The 23,066-nt window shown below is 38.5% G+C and overlaps 1 protein-coding gene across 1 annotated transcript in view; it reads left to right on the top strand.

Annotated features, from left to right (window-relative positions):
* The window catches only part of LOC127656434 (large neutral amino acids transporter small subunit 2-like), a 31,490-nt gene that overhangs the window by 5,235 nt on the left and 3,189 nt on the right, over positions 1-23,066 (top strand). The window contains exons 2-9 of the mRNA XM_052144762.1: positions 4,988-5,192; positions 6,968-7,119; positions 19,376-19,501; positions 20,664-20,817; positions 21,563-21,686; positions 22,106-22,209; positions 22,415-22,511; positions 22,838-22,987. Of these exons, the coding sequence (XP_052000722.1) occupies positions 4,988-5,192; positions 6,968-7,119; positions 19,376-19,501; positions 20,664-20,817; positions 21,563-21,686; positions 22,106-22,209; positions 22,415-22,511; positions 22,838-22,987 (1,112 nt within the window). The remainder of the gene's footprint in view (positions 1-4,987; positions 5,193-6,967; positions 7,120-19,375; positions 19,502-20,663; positions 20,818-21,562; positions 21,687-22,105; positions 22,210-22,414; positions 22,512-22,837; positions 22,988-23,066) is intronic.

Raw genomic sequence — 23,066 nt, 5'->3', positions numbered from 1 at the left:
AAGCTGCGTTCACACTTCCAGCTACTTTGTCGCTGCATGTCGCCAGTGGCTGGCGGTTAGGTCGCTAGTGGTGTGTATGGAGCCTTTCCTCCATCTTTCCGTCACTGCAGGAGCTGAGAGAGAGAAGGATCACGTGAGCTCTACCATCTTCTGTCATATTGGCTGTCGCTCCCAAAAGTCGCTCTTTGTCGCGTCGCTGGATACGCCTACATCTAGTCGCTCGTGTCGCCGGAAGTAGCCAGCTCTCATTGAAAATGAACGAGATTTGAGATGAGGTAATTTTGTCGCTGCGTGTTGCTTGCAATGCGAATGCAGCTTAAAGAAGCTACAGCGGTGAATGGAGAAACAATTCATATAGGTTATACTGTATAATGATATCACATGAAACAGGTAAACAGAACTGACCTCTTGGCTCAATTCAAAGGCTGTATATTTCAAAGCTGGATGTTTTTATTGTTGCTGGAAAATTAGTAGATGGTATTTTTAACATTTTGAATTGAATCTTTTTTGTTATTTCTGATTTATTGATTATTATATCTACAAGCTGTCACGCATAACATCATATCCTCATTTGTTGAGAAGTCCAAAATAATTTTGTGTGCTGAAAGTCAAGTGTGAACACCCCTTCAAACGTTGAGGGAATGCTGTATAATCGTGCAGTGTACACGTCACAATAGTAGTTCCGATCAATCCGATCACTTGTAGCATTCATGAAAACAGTACGTTCAGAATCATCAATCAGAATGATTTCAGTCTGATTAAAATAAAATGTGTTCATGTAAATGCAGCTAGTGAGTATTTGTATGTTTAAATAATAGCCTATTCACTTCCACTTAATGAATAAGACATTAAACCAGAATGTTTTGCTTTAACTACTACACTATGAGAACTTGTAAAATGACTGACAGGCAAAAAGCACATTAAAGTCTTCTGATTAGCTGATCAAAAAATGTGTCCACGGCCTGCGGTTACATTTTTTTTGCTGTTTACACAGTTTAGTGCTATTATAGAGACCGTTCACAGGACTGGACATTTCAGTGATTTTTTTTCAGGGAGAATGGATATTTTCTGCCTACTATTCCATAAAAAATTGCTTACAGTACCTTTAATCTCAGTAACTTCCCTGTTATTGAACACTTTTACTCATGGATTAACGTAATCAAGGCTGACGTGAATAGTGGATTTCTACAATGGCATTGGTAAATGAAAACTGTTGCTTTTAATAATGCTGCATCCAGGCCTCGAGGTGTTATTGTAGATCTATGAAAACATGCATAAAACATTACTGAGTTCACCTTTAATAGGTAGGTCAGATTGTCACGCAATGAAAAAGGGTCACTACTTTTGCATGGTTTTTATAATTACAGAAATATTTTCAACAATTCAGAAGGCATTTCACCAAAGAGACCATTTGCACTAGATTTAAGAAATTCAGCAAAACCTAACAGGAAGAGAAATAAGAAAATGTGACTGAACTCCTTTTAAGTATTTAGGGTGCTTTACATTTATTGCTTTAGGCAACATTAAGCTATAAAAAATGTGGTGGTGGCGGCGTAGTGGCTAAAGCACAGGGCTGTTAATCAGAAGGTTGCTGAAGGTCGCTGGTTCGAACCCCATGGCCACCACCATTGTGCCCTTAAGCAAGGCACTTAACTCCAGGTTGCGCTGGGGGATTGTCCCTGTAATAAGTGCACTGTAAGTTGCTTTGGATAAAAGTGTCTGCCAAATGTGTAAATGTAAATGTGATAATCCACTATAGAAACCTTGATCAGGATGCACATTCACATGCTCTTGTCTGCCCCACATGAATATAATTGATCAGGTGATTGTCGCTTTGATGCACTCAAAGCCTTCCTCAAGCATTTTTTCTGTGTGTGCTTCATTAAATTGCCCTGAATTCTTTATAACGGCTGCTATTTTTTCATTATCAGCTTCTCTAACTGTGACATTGAACCTTCAATGACTTGGAAATGAAACATGGACCTGAACATGAACTTTATTTGGTTTTTTTAGTGACTTAGCCACATTATTTATTTTCACTCATGTGGATTATGGTCCCTGGTGCTCAGTTGTGATTGTTACGATTTAACCTAGATTTAGGATGGAGACTGGTGCCAGTAACAGAGTTTTGATAGCAGACTTGATGAATCTTGGAGAATGGAGAATAAATTGAGGAGAGTAAATGTGATAATGGGCTATTATAAATTGAGAAGAAGAATGTAGAGCATTAATATGTTTTACTAAGAGTAAACTGGCCTCAAAAGAGATGCTGATAGAACGATTGAAGAATAGACAAGTGATTTTTGATCTGATACAGACATCTATCAAAGATTAGTGATTTTAAAGATGCACAGGGTTGTTGGTTAAGCCTCCAGTAAATCCAAGTAAAAACTTAATGTTGAGTTTAATAAACATTGAATATAATTTGATTGTGTGCACCACAACTTATAAAGGCCAAGTTTTTAATCTTGATTTCATTCTCAATGTCAGTTTCATGTGGAACTGAAACATGCAAGTTCAGTGTGCAAAAGAGATTTTCTGTAGACCTTTGTAATTTAAAAATAAAGCCAGGGTGTGTTTTTTTATATTTTACGAAACATAACACACTTTACCCCATCATATTTGATGAACAATGAAGCATTGTTAAAGGAAGCCAAGTTTAATGTTTTTATAAGTTTTAAAGCTCTGGATTTCAAGGTTACAAACCTGGTTTTCACAGAAACAGCTGGATCAATAAAGCAGTTGAGAGGGATGTCAGCAAGCATGTTAGCAATAGTCATAAACAGAAGTACAAGTGAATGTAACATAACGGCATAATAAATTAGCCTTGTATCTGCACAATGGACTTAAAATAGTCAGCATAAAAATTTGATAAGCTTACACTCAGCTTTAATTTAAAGGCTTCAACATAATAATAAGCCATTATTGAAGACAAAGACATGAAGTGATAAGGGTCCAAAAAATATTTGTTGAGTATGTAAATGGCGGATTTTAGCAATTATTGGTCATGCCACTGTTTTCGCATGCTTAGAAATCTTGAAGCAGCTCTTGAGCTATTGAGTAATGATTGATAAGACATTGCACAGTATCATTTGGCTAGTGCTGGAAGCAGATTGACACTGAAATCAGTACTTGTTGCTTTATTGCCATTGATGTTTGTGCAGTGAGCACGCACAGGAAACAAGAGGATCTAAGATGAATAGGAAATTCATCAGCATTTTTTGTTTCCACTTGAGTCAGCAAGACCCCTCAATGTACAAGTGTGCACAAACTTGTAATTTAGTTAGTGCAAAAAAATTGTATCTCTTTATGGATTTGAAAAACCTGTTGATGTTAGTATTTCCTTCTTTTTTCCTTATAGTCAGTGAAACACAACTTGCTGGCTGAAACCAGATCAATCCCTGCTGCTTGGATTACACTTTGGCAATAGTAAAAGATGCCTTTGATTATGTAAAGTTGTGTAACTTGTACTTTGAGGTCATGGGACATGCTGCAATTTGTGATAATCAGATCCTGACAGAGATAATTCAGAGCAGAGAATAAGGGAGAGAGGTGATAGAGAATAATCAAAGTCAGTAGTTGAAGAATCAGGTGTGGTCATAAAGTTTTATGGATATTTTTTTGGAGTGGATTATTTTGTGGATGCATCATGTTGATCACAGTGGTTCATTTCTTGTTTACAATGTCTGTGTTTTGCAGAACATTAATTGCAGTGAAAATTACCCAGGATAAACCTGCTGTAGTTTCCTTGGGCAGCAACTCTCTGTCTCATTGGGTCACCATAACCCGGATTGATGTTACCAGCCAAAACAATAGACTTTGATCTATCACTTTTAAGTGCAGAGTCAGGAGTCACTTCACATTTTCACTTCCACTTGTACATTTAGTGGCATCGTGCAATGGATCAGCATTTTCTGCTTCAGGAAGTCTTTGGACTTTGTCCTGTGTACTCAAGTCACCTTGATCCAGGTTGGTTTGAATTGACACGTTTTCACCTATATCCTCAAGGTATGTCACAGGGGTTTGGTGGAAATATGCATAACAGTATGTGTGACCAGTTTTGGCATTCCATTCCATAGTTATTACTTGGAAAAGAAAGCTTGTTCTAGATTAGCTTAAAAGGATAGCTTCTGTCCAGTGCTTGCAGCTGAGAAGTTGCATGTGATAAAGCTATAATAAAACAAGGGCCTTTTCAGCTCCCACATCTCTTTTTGTTATAGGAACAGAGGTTTAAATGATCTTTGTGGGATAGTTTGAATAATTACACGATTCCACATAATATTTCATTCTGATTGGTCAATTGCGGAATGATCGGCATACTATAATTGACCTTTACCTACAAACCCGTGTTGTTTCATGTCTATCAGTTCACTCTTTCTACTCACATTATACAATTATTGAAGTTCAAATCAACATTTCATGTGCATCTATTTATTTATTTGGTAAGTAGGCATGTAACAAGTGGGGTAATGTAAAGTCAGCTGTGTGTACTCATTCTGTCAGTACTAACTCCGCAAATTAGAGTTTCTTTTCCTTCGCTTTCACCACCTTTTTCCTTTCGCTCTCTCCCTCTGTGACATCTTCTGTTTTATTATTCATATCATACCCTGTGCCCTGTTTCTCTTCAGTGATCTTTTAATATCATGCAATTTTTCTTTGTCACTGGCACTGCTTTAGGTTTCACTGATCTCCTGGGCAGAGTACATTGTGCTACTATCTGCTTTCTCCTCATACCTATACTTTTAAAATCTCTTTAAATGCCTACTCAGGATAATGTCTTGTTCATTCAAATTGCTGTAAAATTGGAGCACTTTAGCATATTTGCTGTAATAGGCCAATACATAAACAGTACTACTTAGATGTTCAGAGAGTGATGGAGGTCCTGGTGAGGATTGAAAGTCTAAATAATGAGCTGTGCTCCTTCCATCCTACATTAATTCATTATTTGTGCACTCAATACACAATGTCTCTGTTCTTTCTTTTGTAGGTAACATCATTGGTTCGGGAATCTTTGTCAGTCCTAAGGGAGTGTTGGAAAATGCCAGTTCAGTGGGCCTGGCTCTCATTGTATGGATCATCACAGGCGTTATCACGGCAATCGGGGCACTCTGCTATGCTGAGCTGGGTGTTACTATCCCCAAATCTGGAGGCGACTATTCCTACGTCAAGGACATCTTTGGAGGGCTCGCAGGGTGAGGTTTTCTGATGCAACTACACATTGAGTGCATATCATTTTCAGTTTTAATGTGACTTAAAAATTAAAAATTGTTATCAACATATCAATGTTAGGGAATGACAGACTCAATCAGGATTCACTTTAATTGTATGGGAAAAATATGCATTTAAATGGAATGGTGACTAAGGCTGTCAGTAAAAATTGCATTGGGAATTGGGCATTCCAAATTGGGGGAAAAAGGGCAATAAAATCCCCCAAAAAATAAGTAAAAATAAAGGCTGAGTTGGGAATGGCATACTACCCATACTTCTCTTACTAACTCTGCCATATCTATCTATGAGAGTAGTATGGTAATTTGCTATTTTTAATTCAGCCGCATAGTCTACTGCAAATCAGGTATTGTAGTCTGTCAGCATTATCTGTTGGAGCTCATTTTTAAGCAGTTGAATATATTAATAATTTTGCAGACTTTAGTTTGTATGGGATCATTTTGACATGGTAGTGTTTTGGTGAACATAATCTCAATGTCAGTTTACTCCAGACTCAACAAAACTTTAAAAACAAACAAAGAATTGTTCAGATTGGAAAGTTTTAAGAAATCAAAATGTCTTACAGAGAATAACAGAGAAACTGTGGAATTCAGCTGTTTTTAATAATGTGCTGTGACAACAACTCCATTTTAGATTATGGTATTGAATGTGCCAGCAATAGAGTGAGCAAATTAAATATTTAAGCTTATGGAGAATGAATGGAAAATACCTGGCTCTCTTCCCTGTTATGAGTCCTATATTTTCCCCTCAACCACCTGTAATCTCCCTCTGTACCTCCCCCTCATTGCATGATAATTAACAAAACAGTGTTAACAGTATTAGCATTGCTACTGCCGAACAGCTGTCTACATCTGCAGTCCTTACAGCTCTAGCATGCCAAAAAACACTTGCTTGATGCTATTATGTCTCAAAGCAATGATGTTTCCCACAGACAGTTATTAGCCGGTTACTCAGCCGAGAATTAAAATTTTGTGGACCTTACACATATAGTGTATTCAATTCATGACTCTCCTAAATTCAGGACATTGCCATTAGACAAATAGCACAAAGCTTAACGCTAATTAAAAAAAAAAATACTGACAATAAAATGTACCATGGTGTTATCTTGTTTTTTGGACATGTCCATGGTAATACTATGTTTTTATACATGCGTTTCCACTATTGGGCAAAATGAGAGCAAGCTAGTGAATGCCAGGGCCAGTTGGGTTCCCACTGTCACTTTCGGGGCTTCATCGTGCCTCATCTGGGCTTCTTAGGAGCCAACGGCCAAGTGCCTTTGGCCCGCTGATTACCCTTGGGCCAAAGAAGGCCAACTTGGGTCAATGTCAAAGGCGGAGTTTCACTGAGTCAGGTCTCGCTTTCCACCAAGCAAAGACCAAAATAAGCAAACAAACAGCAGCTTCAGTCTCCACCATATTCATTTCGAGGGCTATAACTTGTCTCCAGAGTCTAATACCTCAACTTGAGCTTCCCTCATGTTTGCGAAATGGGTGTGGTGTGTGACATTGGCACCAGAGCGGTACATTAGGGTCAGGTTTTAGAGCAACCCTCCGGGGCTATTGGCCTGATGGTGGTAATGCAGATCAATTCTATTCTCGTGGCTCAAGGTCTGAGGCTATTGGTCCTGGCTGACCAGTTGATTGCTTGGCACACAGGCACAATAGTGGAATCTCAGCTATTCAGTACCATGGTAAGTACAAAGGTATCATGGTAATATAACATCTTTGTGTGTGTTCTACAGGTTCTTGCGGTTGTGGATTGCTGTGTTGGTGATCTACCCCACTAATCAGGCCGTCATCGCTCTCACCTTCTCCAACTACGTTCTGCAGCCTCTGTTCCCCACCTGCTTCCCCCCGGAGAATGGTCTACGCATACTCGCTGCCATCTGCTTGTGTGAGTACCACAAGGAAAAATTACAGAGATCTGTTCTTATTACGAGATTGTTTTGAATCTTTTTTCTCGACATGAATAGATTACCATATAAATGACTCTTGCTATGGCCTTTTCCTCAGAATTTAAGGCCTATCTTATTAAGTATTGTGAATTCCCAGTCACTTGTCCTGATAATTGCAAAGGACAGATTTATGCACTATATTGATATACTATACAGTTGAAGTCAGAAGTTTACATACACCTTAGCCAAATACATTTAAACTCACAATTCCTGACATTTAATTTGTGAAAACATTCCCTGTCTTAGGTCAGTTAGGATCACTACTTTATTTGAAGAATGTGAAATGTCAGAATAAAAGTAGAGAGAATTATTTATTTCAGCTTCTGTTTCTGTCATCACATTGTCAGTGAGTCAGAAGTTTAAATACACTTTGTTAGTATTTGGTAGCATTGCCTTTAAATTGTTTAACTTGGGGCAAACGTTTTGGGTAGCCTTCCACAAGCATTTCACAATAAGTTGCTAGAATTTTTTTCCCATTCCTCCAGACAGAACTGGCGTAACTGAGTCAGGTTTGAAGGCCTTCTTGCTTGCAAATGCTTTTTCAGTTCTGCCCACAAATTTCAATCAGATTCAGGTCAGAGCTTTGTGATGGCCACTCCAATACCCTGACAACATTTTGAGGTATGCTTGAGGTAATTGTTCATTTGGAAGACCCATTTGCAACTGAGCTTTAACATCATGGCTGATGTCTTGAGATGTTGCTTCCATATATCCACATTATTTTCCTTCCTTATGATGCAATTTATTTTGTGAAGTGCAACAGTCCTTCCTGCAGCAAAGGACCCCGACAACATGATGCTGCCACCCCCATGCTTCATGGTTGGGATGGTATTCTTCAGTTCCATTTTTGTTTCATCAGACCTGAGGAAATTTCTCCAAAAAAGGAAGATCTTTGTCCTTATGTGCACTTGCAAACTGTAGTCTGGCTTTTTTATGGTGGATTTGGAGCATTGGCTTCTTCCCTGCTGATCAGCCTTTCAGTTTATGTCGATATAGGACTCGTTTTACTGAGGATATAGAAACTTGTCTATCTGTTTCCTCCAGCATCTTCACAAGGTCCTTTCCTGTTGTTCTGGGATTGATTTGCACCTTTTGCACTAAAATATGTTCATCTCTAGGAGAGAAAATGCATCTCCTTTAGGATCTCCATCTCCTTTTATGATGACTGCATGGTCCCATGGTGTTTATACTTGTGTATTATTGTTTGTACAGATGAACATGGTACCTTCAGGGGTTTGTAAATTGCTCCCAAGGATGAACCAGACTTGTGGAGGTCCACAATTGTTTTTATGAGGGCTGATTTGATTTGATTGGCTCTGAGTTGAAGGTAGGCCTTAAAATACATCCACAGGTACAACTCTAGTTCTGTTCATCTCCTATCAGAAGCTAATTGGCTAATTGTCTAAAGGCTTGACATCATTTTCTTGAATTTAAGGCACAGTTCACTTGGTATATTTGAACTTCTGACCCACTGGAATTGTGATATAATCAATTAAATGTTAAACAATCTGACTGTAAACAATTGATGGAAAAATTACTTGTCATGCACGAAGTAGATAAACCACTTGCCAGAAGTATAATTTGTAATATTAAATTTGTGGAGTGGTTAAACAATTTGTTTTAATTACTTTAACCTAAGTGTATGTAAACTTCTGACTTCAACTGTATTTATGGAAAGGATTGAAAGAACATAACCAAACCCTAAAGGTGTGGAAAAATAAAAGGTTAAGGAAGAAAAAGAAAGGAAGGAAAGACAGAGCAGTCAACAAGTGGACGCTAAACATTTATCACGTTGTTGTTTTTTTTCTGCGATTAACATTTTTATTGACTCATCTATTAAATAAAGAACAGCAAAACATAAACATAGAGAATCAATATTTAACCCCCCTCCCCCAACCCTCAATCTGCAACCGACCCCCAACAACACCCCAGTCACATAATTATAGACACACAAACAAAACAAAACACACAAACAAACAAAACATACAATCAAACAAAAAAAAAAAAAATATATATATATATATATATATATATACTTATCACACACATATATACACCTCTCTCCACTGTCCCTCAAAGAAAGATATTTGCCCCATTTCTCCACAAACAGGTCTAGACTCCCCAGTCTTCTGGATACCCCCTCCTTAAAAGCTGCCACTCTGGCCATCTCTGAACATCACTCCTGAAATAGGAGCACTCCAACTGACTTCCAACTCCTTAAAATAATCTGTCTGGCAATTATAATACTAGTTAGGACCCAGATTTTCACATGCTTATTCTTCAAATGAATGACTGCCCCATCTCCTAAAATACAGATCTGGGGCAAAATAAAATTTGAGATGCCAAAACCTCACACATAAAACTCTTGAATCTTAACACATCCCCAATAAACATGGGTTGTGTCTCCATCTTCTGATTGACATTGCCAGCAGGTGGGTGTGTCTTTAGGACCAACCCTATGCAATCAAGACCCCCTCTTGATTGCATAGGGTTGGTCCAGTAGACTCTATGTAAAATCTTAAATTGCAGAAGGCAAACCCTTGCATCTCTAGGTGCAGATTTGTCATTTTTTTTCATCCTAGCCCACTCTCCCTTCTCCAATGCCAAATTTAGATCTTTCTCCCATAATCTCTTAAGGGAAGTTGAAGTTCTGTCCCCCAGACTCTGAATTACAAGGGAGTAATACACTGATGCCTCATGATCTTTTCCAAAAGCTGTAATCACCACTACCAGAGTATTTGCCATTTTAGGGGGGTGTAAACTACTCCCAAAAACAATACAGAGCAGTTGGCACTGCTGAAATACTTACAGAATTGAGATCTGGGAATCTTGTACATAATTTGGGGTTCAGCCATATGCTCAAGGCATTATTTAAAAAAAATTCAGAATTCAATACTCTGGCCACTCTTGTCCAAATCACGTGCAAATGTGAAATAACAGGGTGTGACTTAACTTCTCCGGTTAGTTTGATAAAAAGGCTTTGCAATGGCGAAATTGGGACTTCCTGTTCAATAGAAAACCAAGGAGGGGCTCTTTCAGGTGGAATCGACCAATGAGCCAAATGCCTGAGACCGAACGCATAATAATAAAATAAAATCTTGGGTAGGCCTAGCCCACCTTTGTCAATCGGCCTATGTAATTTGTTGAAATGTAGTCTGAAACATTTACTATTCTAAATGACGGAATTTTTCTATGCTATCAAATTGCTTGAAATAAGAGAGGGGGACATCTATAGGGAGTGACTGTAGCAGGTAGATGAATTTTGGAATACAGTTCATTTTAATAACATTAACCTTCCCAATCATCAATAAACGTAATGAAGCCCACCTGTCCACATTGCTCGTAAACCTTTTTATTAAAGGGTCAAAATTAACTCTAACTAAATCAGACAAATTTGCTGGGAATAAAATACCCAAATACTTAATGCCGTGTTTGGGCCACTGGAAGGCACCTGGCTGGAAGGCCGTTACTGAATAGTATGATGTCAAGCCAAAGTTTCGGATTTAGACCAGTTGACTTTGTTTCCTGAGAACTTGGAAAAGGAATTAATAATTCTGTGGAGGCAAGGCATAGATCTAGTAGGGTCAGAGACAAGTAATAAAATATCATCTATGTAAAGCAGAAGCTTATGTGTCACACCTCCCACCATCACCCCTGGAAAGTCATCCTCCTTTCTTATTGCGGCTGCTAATGGTTCCAGGGCTAGACAGAACAATAATGGGGAAAGAGGGCAACCCTGCAGAGTGTCCCTTTTCAGATTAAAATAATCTGAAATTAATCAATTTGTTTGTACAGCTGCTACAGGGTGTCTATAAAGTAACTTAATCCAACCAATAAATGTACTCCCGTACCCATACATTTCCAAAATCTTAAAAAGATCATCATATTCTACCATATCAAACACCTTTTTGGCGTCAAGTGAGATCAGACCTGCAGCAACCGGAGACTGATCATTCGCTACTGACCACATGATATTGATGAAACCCCTAATGTTAGCAGAAGAGCTATGGCCCAAATAACCCCCACTTGATCTATATGTATAAGAGATGTCATCATTTAACTTAACCAGTTAGCCAAAATTGTTGACAAAATGTTTACATATAGCTGGATCAGAGAAATTGGATGGTAACTTTTACACTCACTTGGATCTTTGTCCTTTATAAGAATCAGACTGATCCGGGCTTGTGTCATGGTTGTGGGAAGCTTTCCATTCTTTAATGATTCTGTATAAACTTTTAACAAAAGTGGAGCCAATTCTGTAGCATGAGATCTAAATAACTCAGCAGCAAAAGCATCTGGCCCCTGAGCCTTGCCTGTAGATAAGGTCTTAATTACCTCATCAAGCTCCTACAAGTTTATCTCAGATTCAAGGAATTTGTTTTGCTCAGTTGTCAATTTAGGAAGATCTAATGGTTCCACAAATTTTCGAATATCTTCAACAGTAGATGAAGACGTGGAACTATAAATCAAGACAGAACTCTTTAACGGCATTATTAATATCAATGGCTGAGGTAAAAATTTCACCACCAGCAGCTTTCACTGAGGGAATGGTAGAAAAAACTCTCTCTGCTTTATATATCTAGCCAAACGCTTCGCTGCTTTGTCCCCCAACTCAAAGTATGACTGTCTTGCCCTGAATAACCAAAACTCCACTTTCCGGGACAAAATAGTATTATATCTGTATTTCAATTGGGTAAATTCTCTGAGGCCATCAGATGACATTCGGCACTTCAGCTCTGCCTCGGCACTTTTAATATTCCCTTCCAACTCCACGAGTCCTTTGGATTTTTTGGTAAATGAGGCATACTCTATGATCTGACCCCTAAGAACCGCCATGCCCACAGAAGATACTGAGGACCAGATGGTCTCCATATAAACATGCCCACAGAAGATACTGAGGACCAGTTGGTCTCCATATAAACATTGATTTCAGTACATTTGTTGAAAATCAGGACTTTGCAACAGGGATACATTAAAGCACCTACTATATGATTTATTTTTCTCCATATGTGGCAACCTCTCTAAATTCACCAGGGCGTGATCTGAGACTAAGATGTTTCCAAAAACAGATGAAACGAGGGACTTATATATATATATATATATATATATATATATATATATATATATATATAGAATATATATATATATATATATATATATTCTAGAATAAACCTTATGGACTGATGAAAAATGTTTATAGTCCCTACCAGATGGGTTCAAAAGTCTTTAAATATCTGCAAGACCAAGATTTTTAAAGTCTTCTCACAATATTATATCATGAGGGGTGCCAGCGGCCGGCAACATCCCTTCAAGATCAATAAAAAGCCCTGATCATCAATGTCTATTAGCCAAAAACAAACTTTGCCCCTGAATTTCTGCTAAAACAATAATGATTCTGAGATCTTTCATCTGTTTGATACATTTGAATTGTAAATGTTTACTTATCAATGTGATGACTCCCCTACTCTTATTTGAGCCAGCACTAAAGAAAACATGCCCACCCCATATCTTCCCAATTTTTTCAGCTTCCTGTGGGAAAAGATGCATTTCTTGAAGAAACACTTTATCACATTTCTTAAGCTTAAGAAAAAAATAACCTTCCTATTAACATTTGACATTTTGATATAATAGACAAAATAAATTGAGTGTCAATATCAAGATTATACAGACCACATTCTAACATTAGTGCAACAATCAAACCCCGAACCAAACAAACAGAAAAATGAAAAATGTGTGCATTAACCCCGCGCACGACAGCGCCAACTGGCATCAATCCCTCAAAACTCAAAAGGTTCATGTACACCCACAAGCCCAAAATCCACGCACAAATTTTGTGTGGACTTTTTTGCACAAATTTTGTAAAGAAAAATTACATAACAGAAAATATTTTGTAAAACAAACCCCAGCCAATAGGCTGAACGTGTTGATTAATTCACAGAACTGTCACGAAGGTGTGTTCCTCCACAAAACAAATTCCAACCAATATATAGCTGTTCAGTTTCCTTGGACAGACAAACAAGTGGTCGGTGAGCCAGCTGTTTATGAGTGCAGCAGATGACATAATCATTCCCATGTCCTGCAAAAAGTACTCCACAAAACAAAAGGAGGCATAAGCACAAGGAACGAACAGATTCATCCACAACTGTCCCAAAGCAGTGTTATTCTACCAAACAAACTCCAGCTGCAAGGTGGAACCAGCACAAAAAGAAACAAAACAGGTGTCCCTGTTCCTTGGATGGTCAAGAGTCAAATTCACTCTGAGGCTGTGTGAAAAATTACACCATGACTTACTCAGTCCATCAACATGAGATCTTTATTTATTGGATGATCTCAAAAATTTGGCCAGAATTGATCAGGGACTGTTTCCCTCAGCTGATCTGCAAGCCGGAACTCTGTGAGGTCGCTTGATTTCCAGCTTATGGCCTGCTATGTCAAGCAGACTCGGGAAAGGCTCTTCTTGGAATTTCACCATATTTCTGCCTTCTTCGTGCTCAGGAATTCCAACGATCCGTATGTTATTTCTTCAGCTCCTATTTTCAAGATCTTCTAGTTTTTCCAAAATATTTTTTGGTCTCGAGCGGATTAGCGGATAATTCTCTCTCTGATGATTGCAGATAATCGATCCATTTCTCAACATCTGCCACTCTTGTAACCAATTCAGAAAATTTTGTTTCCATCGCCTTAATCGATCAACGTAATACAGCGAGATCCTCCAAGTCAGCAACAACCTTTGTCATCATCACAGACATGTTGGACAGTTGACGCTGGATTTCTTCTCCTGCCGCGCCATCCAAATCGAGTCCCCGGTCAGCAGACCCGTCTGAGGTTTCATCTTGAGCACGTAAGTGCCTTTTAATGTATAAAATACATTAAAAAAAATTAAAATAATAAAATAAAAAATATATATTTTTTAAAATAATAAAAAAAACTAGCAAAGTGCACAGAGCTCGTCGCTCACACGTCTGCTCCTCGCATGGCATCACGTGACATTTATCACATGTTATGTAAGGTTGCTTCTATGTTTTTAAGAGTCCTCTCAAATCTACAGCATACAACTGAGAGCCATCAGCTCTAAGAATAAACATTGTAAACATAAATTATTATTTTATGTTGTGGACCTGCTGATTGTTCCTCTTGTCTCATCTCAGAAGAAACAAGAATTTACACAATTGCTGTTTCCACATCTGGTTGTGATTTACTTGTTAACACTTGTATATTTAAGAAAAAAAATTCTGATTGCACATACACACACTGTTGCCAGAAAGGTGTGCCTTTGTGCTGCAAATCTGAGCATTAAGTCTCGACATTTTGACCATAGGGTCAAATCACATTGGAGCATCAGAATGAACAAAGAGAGAGATTGTGTTGTGGGACAGATAAAAAGAGAAAGAAGTATTGATGTGTGAATGAGGTTATAGACAGGGAGAGAGGACAGAAAGGCTGTGGGAAAGAATGTGGAGGATAGAGGGATGGGTAAAGATAAAGGAGAATGATGGATTTTCATTGCGCAAAAAGGCTGGAGCAAAGGCTTTCTGCAAACTTCACACTCCAGCTACAAATACTACAAGCTGTATGTAGACAGGCAAACAGACAAATACTACAAGCTGTATGTAGACAGGCAAACAGAGAGGCAGAGAGAGAGGTCAAGAGAGGGATATATGAGGTGGTATCTCACATTGTTTTGATCTTCAACCTAGGCGAGTGATCTTTTACATTGGTTTGTATCCATTTTTTGTCTTTTGTTGGAACAGCTGACCCAGAATTACTTCTACAATAGTACCAGCTGTTTATCTAGTTCACATGGCAGCAGATCTGATTAGCTGAGCCAGCATTAATTTGTGCTTCTCAACATGTTCCCATTAGGAAGTAAGGCTACCAAAAACAAAGCGTTCTGATTGGTTGAAAGTACTTCTAGTGCAAAAATTTGTTTCACACACAGATGTTCTCAAGCAGCTCTAGAGCTCTTTTTTTTTAGGTTTGCTTATGTTTTGTTTTGAGAACGGCGGGAAGTGAATGAAAGGCCAAAAGTGGACACTATGGCACAGTTTTACAGGATGTCCTTGTTTGCTTGTATTCCTTTATACCTCTTTGGCTCCTTTATGCATCCAGTTCTAGACCCAGCACCACAGTTCTGAGAAAAGTAATTCAGCTGTTGGCTGTTGAATACTAGTTAGTTTAGCACATGGTTCTACATTATGACCTTCACAAGTGGCTAAACATGAAGTGAGTGTTTTCATGAACATGTGCAGATTTTATTGCCTCAAATTTTGGAGGTGCAGTGACAGTTGAGCTAACTCGAGCTGCACTTTTTTCCGAAATAGTTTCACAAACAAGTCTTTGCTCCACCGTTTTAGACATGCCCTCCAGTCCATTTCCCAGAATGCATAGTCCTTATCTCCAGACAAGACTGGGCTCAGTTGAAGGCATAATATTGCTCCATACTGAATGGCAGTGTTCTTGTCACTCAGAGATAAGACATTAGGATTATACCTCCTTACTCAAAGCCTTTCTCTGTTTCATTTGACGGTGTTCCTCACACATTGTATTTGGAATGGTGTCAGTTTGCAGTGTCAGATTGTTTGTGTCCCAGTAATAGTCACAAACAGTAATTATCAGAGTGATTTCTTGTAACAAAATACACCACCCCACCTCAGTTCACCTTACTTTCATTGTACTACCAGTGACTCTGTCATGACAAGACTTCCAAGGTGTAAGCAAGTAAGTTTGGTTGAAGTCAGAGCTAAAAACTTTAACGGTTCAAAATAGCTTTGATCTTAAAGCCGAACTATATTATTCTTCTTTAAGGGCAAATATTGAATTTATATATGCATAATGTAATTGTGCAATAATTAAGTGGTGCTACACTAAATTGGTGCATTAAGGCCCCGATATACAGGTCCTTCTCAAAAAATTAGCATATTGTGATAAAGTTCATTATTTTCCATAATGTAATGATAAAAATTAAACTTTCATATATTTTAGATTCATTGCATACCAACTGAAATATTTCAGGTCTTTTATTGTTTTAATACTGATGATTTTGGCATACAGCTCATGAAAACCCAAAATTCCTATCTCAAAAAATTAGCATATCATGAAAAGGGTCTCTAAATGAGCTATTAACCTAATCATCTGAATCAACTAATTAACTCTAAACACCTGCAAAAGATTCCTGAGGCTTTTAAAAACTCCCAGCCTGTTTCATTACTCAAAACCGCAATCATGGGTAAGACTGCTCGACCTGACTGCTGTCCAGAAGGCCATCATTGACACCCTCAAGCAAGAGGGTAAGACACAGAAAGAAATTTCTGAACAAATAGGCTGTTCCCAGAGTGCTGTATCAAGGCACCTCAGTGGGAAGTCTGTGGGAAGGAAAAAGTGTGGCAAAAAACGCTGCACAACGAGAAGAGGTGACCGGACCCTGAGGAAGATTGTGGAGAAGGACCGATTCCAGACCTTGGAGGACCTGCGGAACCAGTGGACTGAGTCTGGAGTAGAAACATCCAGAGCCACAGGCACCAGAAACAGCAGCAGAAGCGCCTGACCTGGGCTACAGAGAAGCAGCACTGGACTGTTGCTCAGTGGTGCAAAGTACTTTTTTCGGATGAAAGCAAATTTTGCATGTCATTCGGAAATCTAGGTGCCAGAGTCTGGAGGAAGACTGGGGAGAAGGAAATGCCAAAATGCCTGAAGTCCAGTGTCAAGTACCCACAGTCAGTGATGGTCTGGGGTGCCATGTCAGCTGCTGGTGTTGGTCCACTGTGTTTTATCAAGGGCAGGGTCAATGCAGCTAGCTATCAGGAGATTTTGGAGCACTTCATGCTTCCATCTGCTGAAAAGCTTTATGGAGATGAAGATTTCATTTTTCAGCACGACCTGGCACCTGCTCACAGTGCCAAAACCACTGGTAAATGGTTCACTGACCATGGTATTACTGTGCTCAATTGGCCTGCCAACTCTCCTGACCTGAACCCCATAGAGAGTCTGTGGGATATTGTGAAGAGAAAGTTGAGAGATGCAAGACCCAACACTCTGGATGAGCTTAAGGCCGCTATCGAAGCATCCTGGGCCTCCATAACACCTCAGCAGTGCCACAGGCTGATTGCCTCCATGCCAAATATTTCAGTTGGTGTGCAATGAATCTAAAATATATGAAAGTTTAATTTGTATCATTACATTATGGAAAATAATGAACTTTATCACAATATGCTAATTGTTTGAGAAGGACCTGTACATCCAGAGAACTTCTTCTGCATTCTTCGTTCAGGGATAAAAAGAAGTTTGGAACAGCCAAGCAACAGTACACTTTTTGCAAACATTCAGACACCCACCACGCTGCTGTGGGAGGCGTTTAGAGGTACATTTAAATATGAGGCTGCTCAAGACGCTAATGTGACATTGATAATGTTATCAATTACTTTATGCCTCTTTCTATAAATAGAATTCACATGAAATCATTAAAAGAAACAGTTTTAACCTCTCAATGCTAATTTATAGTCATGCAGTATAAAATGCACCATTTGTCTTGTTTACATTCTGAATTCATGATGCTAATGAGCTAACACACTATATGCGGGCCATAATATGCACCGGTTAGACTCTGTTATTGTGCTTTATGATGGCACTGATACTTCTGCAAAGATTGTTGTATAAAAGAGTGTTAGTACAAAATACAAAAGAATGATGACTAAAGGCATATATTTATATTTATTCTGACTTATCCCTCCTTTTCTTTAAAAAAAAAGCAAAAAATCTGGGTTACAGTGATACATTTACAATGGAAGTGAATAGGGGCCAATTATTTGTGTTAAGACTCACTGTTTCAAAATTTTAGCCAGAAGACATAAACAATTAACATGTTAAAATTATTTGAGTGTGATAAAATTGCTTACTAACCTTTTTTTGTGTAAAGTTATAGCCAATTTTACAACTTCACTGCATGACAATGTAATGTCAACAAAACCTAAAATCCTAAAATGACTGTAAAATGACTATTTAAACAACTTTACAGCTCTAATAATACATGAGTTTTAATAGAATAAGTATTGTATGTGCTTTCATAAAAGTATAAGCTTAATATTTCTGGTTTTAAACCCTCCAAATATTGTCCCCATTCACTTCCATTGTAAGTGCCTCACTGTAATCTCAAAAAGAAGGGGCAAGTCAATATACATTTCTTTGGTAATAAATAATATGCCACAAATGCTGTCGATTGAGTTTAACTTGTATTGAACCCGGAACATTCCTTTAAGTAATCGTGTGTAACATTTCTTTATATTCTGTCTATGTTTCTTTGAAAAATTTTGCAAATAAGCCACGTCTGTTGTAACTATGCTGTACACAAATAAACAGCTTTTAGTCTGTGAGTAAAACAATATGCCTGTTGTAGTATATTTATTCATTAATGTTAGTGACTGTCTATCTGTGGATATTTCTGATATTTGCCTCCCTACTTGTTATGCATTATGTTTTTGCTAAGAGTTTGATGATACGTAATTTTATGAGCATGTAAGGAGTTGCGCTTGATTGAGTTTTTTACAACAATAATTGAATGATGACTGAACATTTAGACTGGTTGCATAAAGTACTTTTTAAAGGCTGTCGCTATGACTGATGTTTTCATCTGTTTGAGTGTGTTTTTGTTTGACCGGGTGACATAAATGCATATAAGTCGCTTCGGACTATAAATCGCAGGACCTTTCAGATGATGAAAAAAAAAAACTCGACTTATTTTCCGCAAAATACCATAAACAGAAGTATCTGTCTGCCACAAAGTAGGTGGAGCTCCAGGTCACACCTACTGATGACGTGGACCAATGGCAGTAAAAAGGTGTTTAGCAGCTGGTAAGACGTTTTCTTAAAAAGTTGCCCAGGCGAGCTGTTATGAACCACCAAAACATACTCAAGAACACGAGAATGATTTTATGACCCTGTAATTCGGTCACATGCCACCAGTAGTGTGTGTTTGTGTGTACATACATTATAAGTTTGGGGGCACATTTGTCCCCAAAAGTGAGATGAATCTAAGCCCATTTCTGAGCTTGAGATGTTTGTGTTTAATCTTGAGTTCCCAAAAACATAAAGGCAGAATGCTACTAAATATAATAGTTTATTCCTCCATATGTGACTCAAGGGCTTAATTAATCTTACTGATGGCTCATAGCATGTGTGTGTGTGTGTATGTGTGTGTTTCAGTGCTTCTGACATGGATAAATTGTTCTAGTGTGCGGTGGGCAACACGAGTACAGGATATCTTCACTGCAGGGAAACTCCTGGCCCTTATTCTCATCATCATCATGGGCATTGTACAGGTCTGCAAGGGTAAGTGCCATCTGTCTGGGTATGAGTGTCATAAGAAATGCATCAGACTCTTTTTACGTGTGCATGTTATATTACAGCCGATTCAAGGAGGTCTATGCTATATAAAGACATATATATGTAAGACTGTCTAGATATGTGTATGAGTGTCTGTGGCTGCATACACTGCATGCTATTGTGTCCTTTGGGGTGTATTGCTTCATCTCCAATACCTTAGTGAAAAATCCAGAAAAACATAAAGCACAGAACTTCCCCTCTATGCCTCATTGTCTCAACAGAAGTCACTGGGTTCAAACCCTCTAATAAAGAATAACACTGGTAATGCAGCTTTTCAGCCAGTGCGTCAGCGAGGATTCAATAATAATCACACTGCTGATGGTTCGTTAGCTTAGACACTGTCCTGATAATATTAGAGTGACAGGTGTTATTCCACATAGAAGCTCTAAAGAAAACTGGATTTGAGTTAGTTGGTATTGACTGCTCTTTTATGTGGGGTCTTTTCGGTCACGTACAAGGGAACTCTCAGAGAGTGTTCAGAGAGTGCCTGTGACACACAGACCTGACCACAAAAATGTGGAATTAGTTCAGTGGCTTTGGGAACAAAAGGATTGGAGGCTGAGTCTCTAGTAAGAGGCAACCCTGCAAAACCTGCAAAAACAGCTTAAAGGGATATTCTATCCAAAAATTATAATTCCATCATCATTTACTCAGCCTCACATTTTTCCAAACCATTATGACCTTCTTTCTTCTGTGGAACACAAATAGAGATTTTAGGCAGAATGTTAAAGCTCAGTAATAATTAACTTTCATACCAAAAACACTCTTTACAACCCTCAAGCTATTACGACCTGTTTTTTTCCAGAAAGGGAACCTTGGTAGTCCAGCTGTTAGTCCAGCGAGGAACCAGCTACCATGTTCCTCTCTTTAGCTGGATTTCCATACACTTTACTGACTTTAAGTTATTAAGATCACAATAATAAAATTTTGGTCCATGGACAGGAAACTTGACCCTTGATTGCTCAAATGGGACTGTATTTGCAATTAGTGTACTGTAAGCTGTTTTGGATGAAAGCATTTGCTAAAGGTTAACTAGCTGACTAATAAACAAGCTTTCCTTATAATATTTGATCATTAATAAACCCTCTCTCCTTTCTTCCTTCTCCAGGCGAATATTACTGGTTAGAGCCAGCCAATGCCTTTGAGCCATTTCAAGACTATGATGTTGGTCTGATTGCTCTGGCATTTCTACAGGGCTCCTTCGCCTATGGTGGTTGGAACTTCCTCAATTATGTCACGGAGGAACTGGTCGACCCATATGTGTAAGCCAACTTTAGTCTAAAGAGCTCACAGTAATGCAATACAATATTGTCAATATTTAATTAGTGTTATCAGGGTGCAAGCTAGTTATATATTTTGAAAAGACAGCAAAGAATTCAAATGAGTGAACTATTTAGGCCATTTGCAAGACCAGTGGTTTAGAATGGCCAGCAGTATATTATTGGAACCAAGAGAATGGCACTAAGACAAGAGAATGACACTATGACACTTCAGTGTAAGACATTAGTGTGTTTTACTTAAAGGTGCTGTAAGCGATTTTCCAGAATTTCCCGTTGGATTAGCCACAACCCCCTTTCAGTAACCCATACTCCATAGATGCCAAAAGAGCTTTATTGAGACCGACACAGAGCAGAAGCAGTTATCGAAAACAGCAGCAAAATAGCACCATCGACTGACAAACTGTATTGAACAACATGGTATTAAAATGGCATTAAGCCTCAATAGTTTGCTGTAATACTAAGAGAACGCGCAAGACTTCGTTTAGACTGTGGCCCACTGACTCATTCTTGATTGTTGTCTAGAGACAGAGTCTAGAGCTGTCACAGAGACCGGTGAGATATCTCATGACACTTATTTCATTAATATCTTTCAGGGAGTTTAAAATGTTTTCATACATTTCCATGAAAACTTCCTTACAGCACCTTTAATAAAAGTAAACGATAGGCTGAAAACAATGCAATAGACTTCTAAACAAGCACTCTTGTTTTTTGTTATTTTTCCATACAGGAACCTCCCGCGCGCTATCTTCATCTCCATTCCCCTTGTTACTTTCGTTTACGTTTTTGCTAACATTGCCTACGTCACTGCCATGAGTCCTCAGGAGCTGCTGGCCTCCAATGCTGTCGCTGTGGTAAGTGTCCTAAGGCAAAATCCTAGTCAGACACTTCCAAACTGCTATAAAACAAAAAGATTAGGCACAGATTTTACAGATTTTGTTTGTTTTATCTAGTTTAATGCATCAGTGGCTAATCCCTAGCTTGTGATTTATTATTTTGCTTAATGCAGGCAATTCTTTGACATATCTACCTGAGTATCAATATTTCAAGTTTTTTTATTGATACTTGCAGTGAACTGTTGATGCATGGCAATTTAGATATATCAGACTTCAGAATCTTCTGCATTCTGTTTCAATGACATTCCTGAATCTTGGTACAGTTAATGAACAGGACAGACATTATGGACATGATAATGCATGAATCCAACGAACGCCCTCTTTTCTTCTGCTTGTCTCTTTTTTCTCTCCTTCACCACTCTGTTGCTCTCTCCCAGACATTTGGTGAGAAGCTGTTAGGAGTGATGTCATGGATCATGCCCATTTCTGTGGCCTTGTCCACATTTGGGGGGGTCAACGGCTCCCTCTTCACCTCCTCTCGGTCAGTCCCTCCATCCATCCATCCATCCATCCATACATACATACATACATACATACATACATCTATTAATTATGCAATAATACAGGACACTCAAATGTTCTCTATCTCTCTGTCTGTCTGTCTATTGTTCTTCACATGCTCCCCTCCATTGAATGCAATAACATCCTAAATAACAGTATTGCTGGATTACCATAATTTTGTACAGGTTGTTTTTCGCGGGTGCTCGTGAAGGCCATCTCCCGAGCCTGCTGGCAATGATTCATGTGAAGCGCTGCACCCCAATTCCAGCCCTGCTGTTCACTGTGAGTATCGTGCATATGACTTATTCCATCCATACTTTAATTTTTTTTCTTTTTGCTTTTTTTTCTTCCTTTTGAAATTCCCATTCCCTCTACCTCTAATTCCTTATTTCTAATTCTCACTTTTCTCCTCTCCTGCATTATTTCATTCAGCTTGACAGAATTGCTGAATTTAAGACTTTGTCTTTTCACTTAGACTCTCTTATTGGTTTTATGGCTTTTAATACTATATTTCCTCAAGTATTAATTACTTTTATGATGATGTGGCATTTGAAACTATTTATAAATTACCTGTAACCAATCGATGTCTGTCTCTGTTACTTTTCAAGTGCATCTCGACTCTTCTGATGCTGTGCACCAGTGACATGTACACACTCATTAACTATGTGGGTTTCATCAACTACCTCTTTTATGGTGTCACTGTTGCTGGGCAGATTGTGCTGCGCATTAAACAACCAGACATTCATCGACCAATTAAAGTAAGTCCTTAGGTCAAAAACTGTGAATTACTGAAAATTCAGAGCGTGATATTGATGGTGATAGTGCTGTCCAGTTCTT

Source organism: Xyrauchen texanus, chromosome 2 (genome assembly GCF_025860055.1).
Source record: "Xyrauchen texanus isolate HMW12.3.18 chromosome 2, RBS_HiC_50CHRs, whole genome shotgun sequence".
Taxonomy (NCBI): Eukaryota; Metazoa; Chordata; class Actinopteri; order Cypriniformes; family Catostomidae; genus Xyrauchen; species Xyrauchen texanus.
The sequence above is the reverse complement of the archived record's forward strand: the minus strand, read 5'-3'. Positions and strand labels throughout refer to the sequence as shown.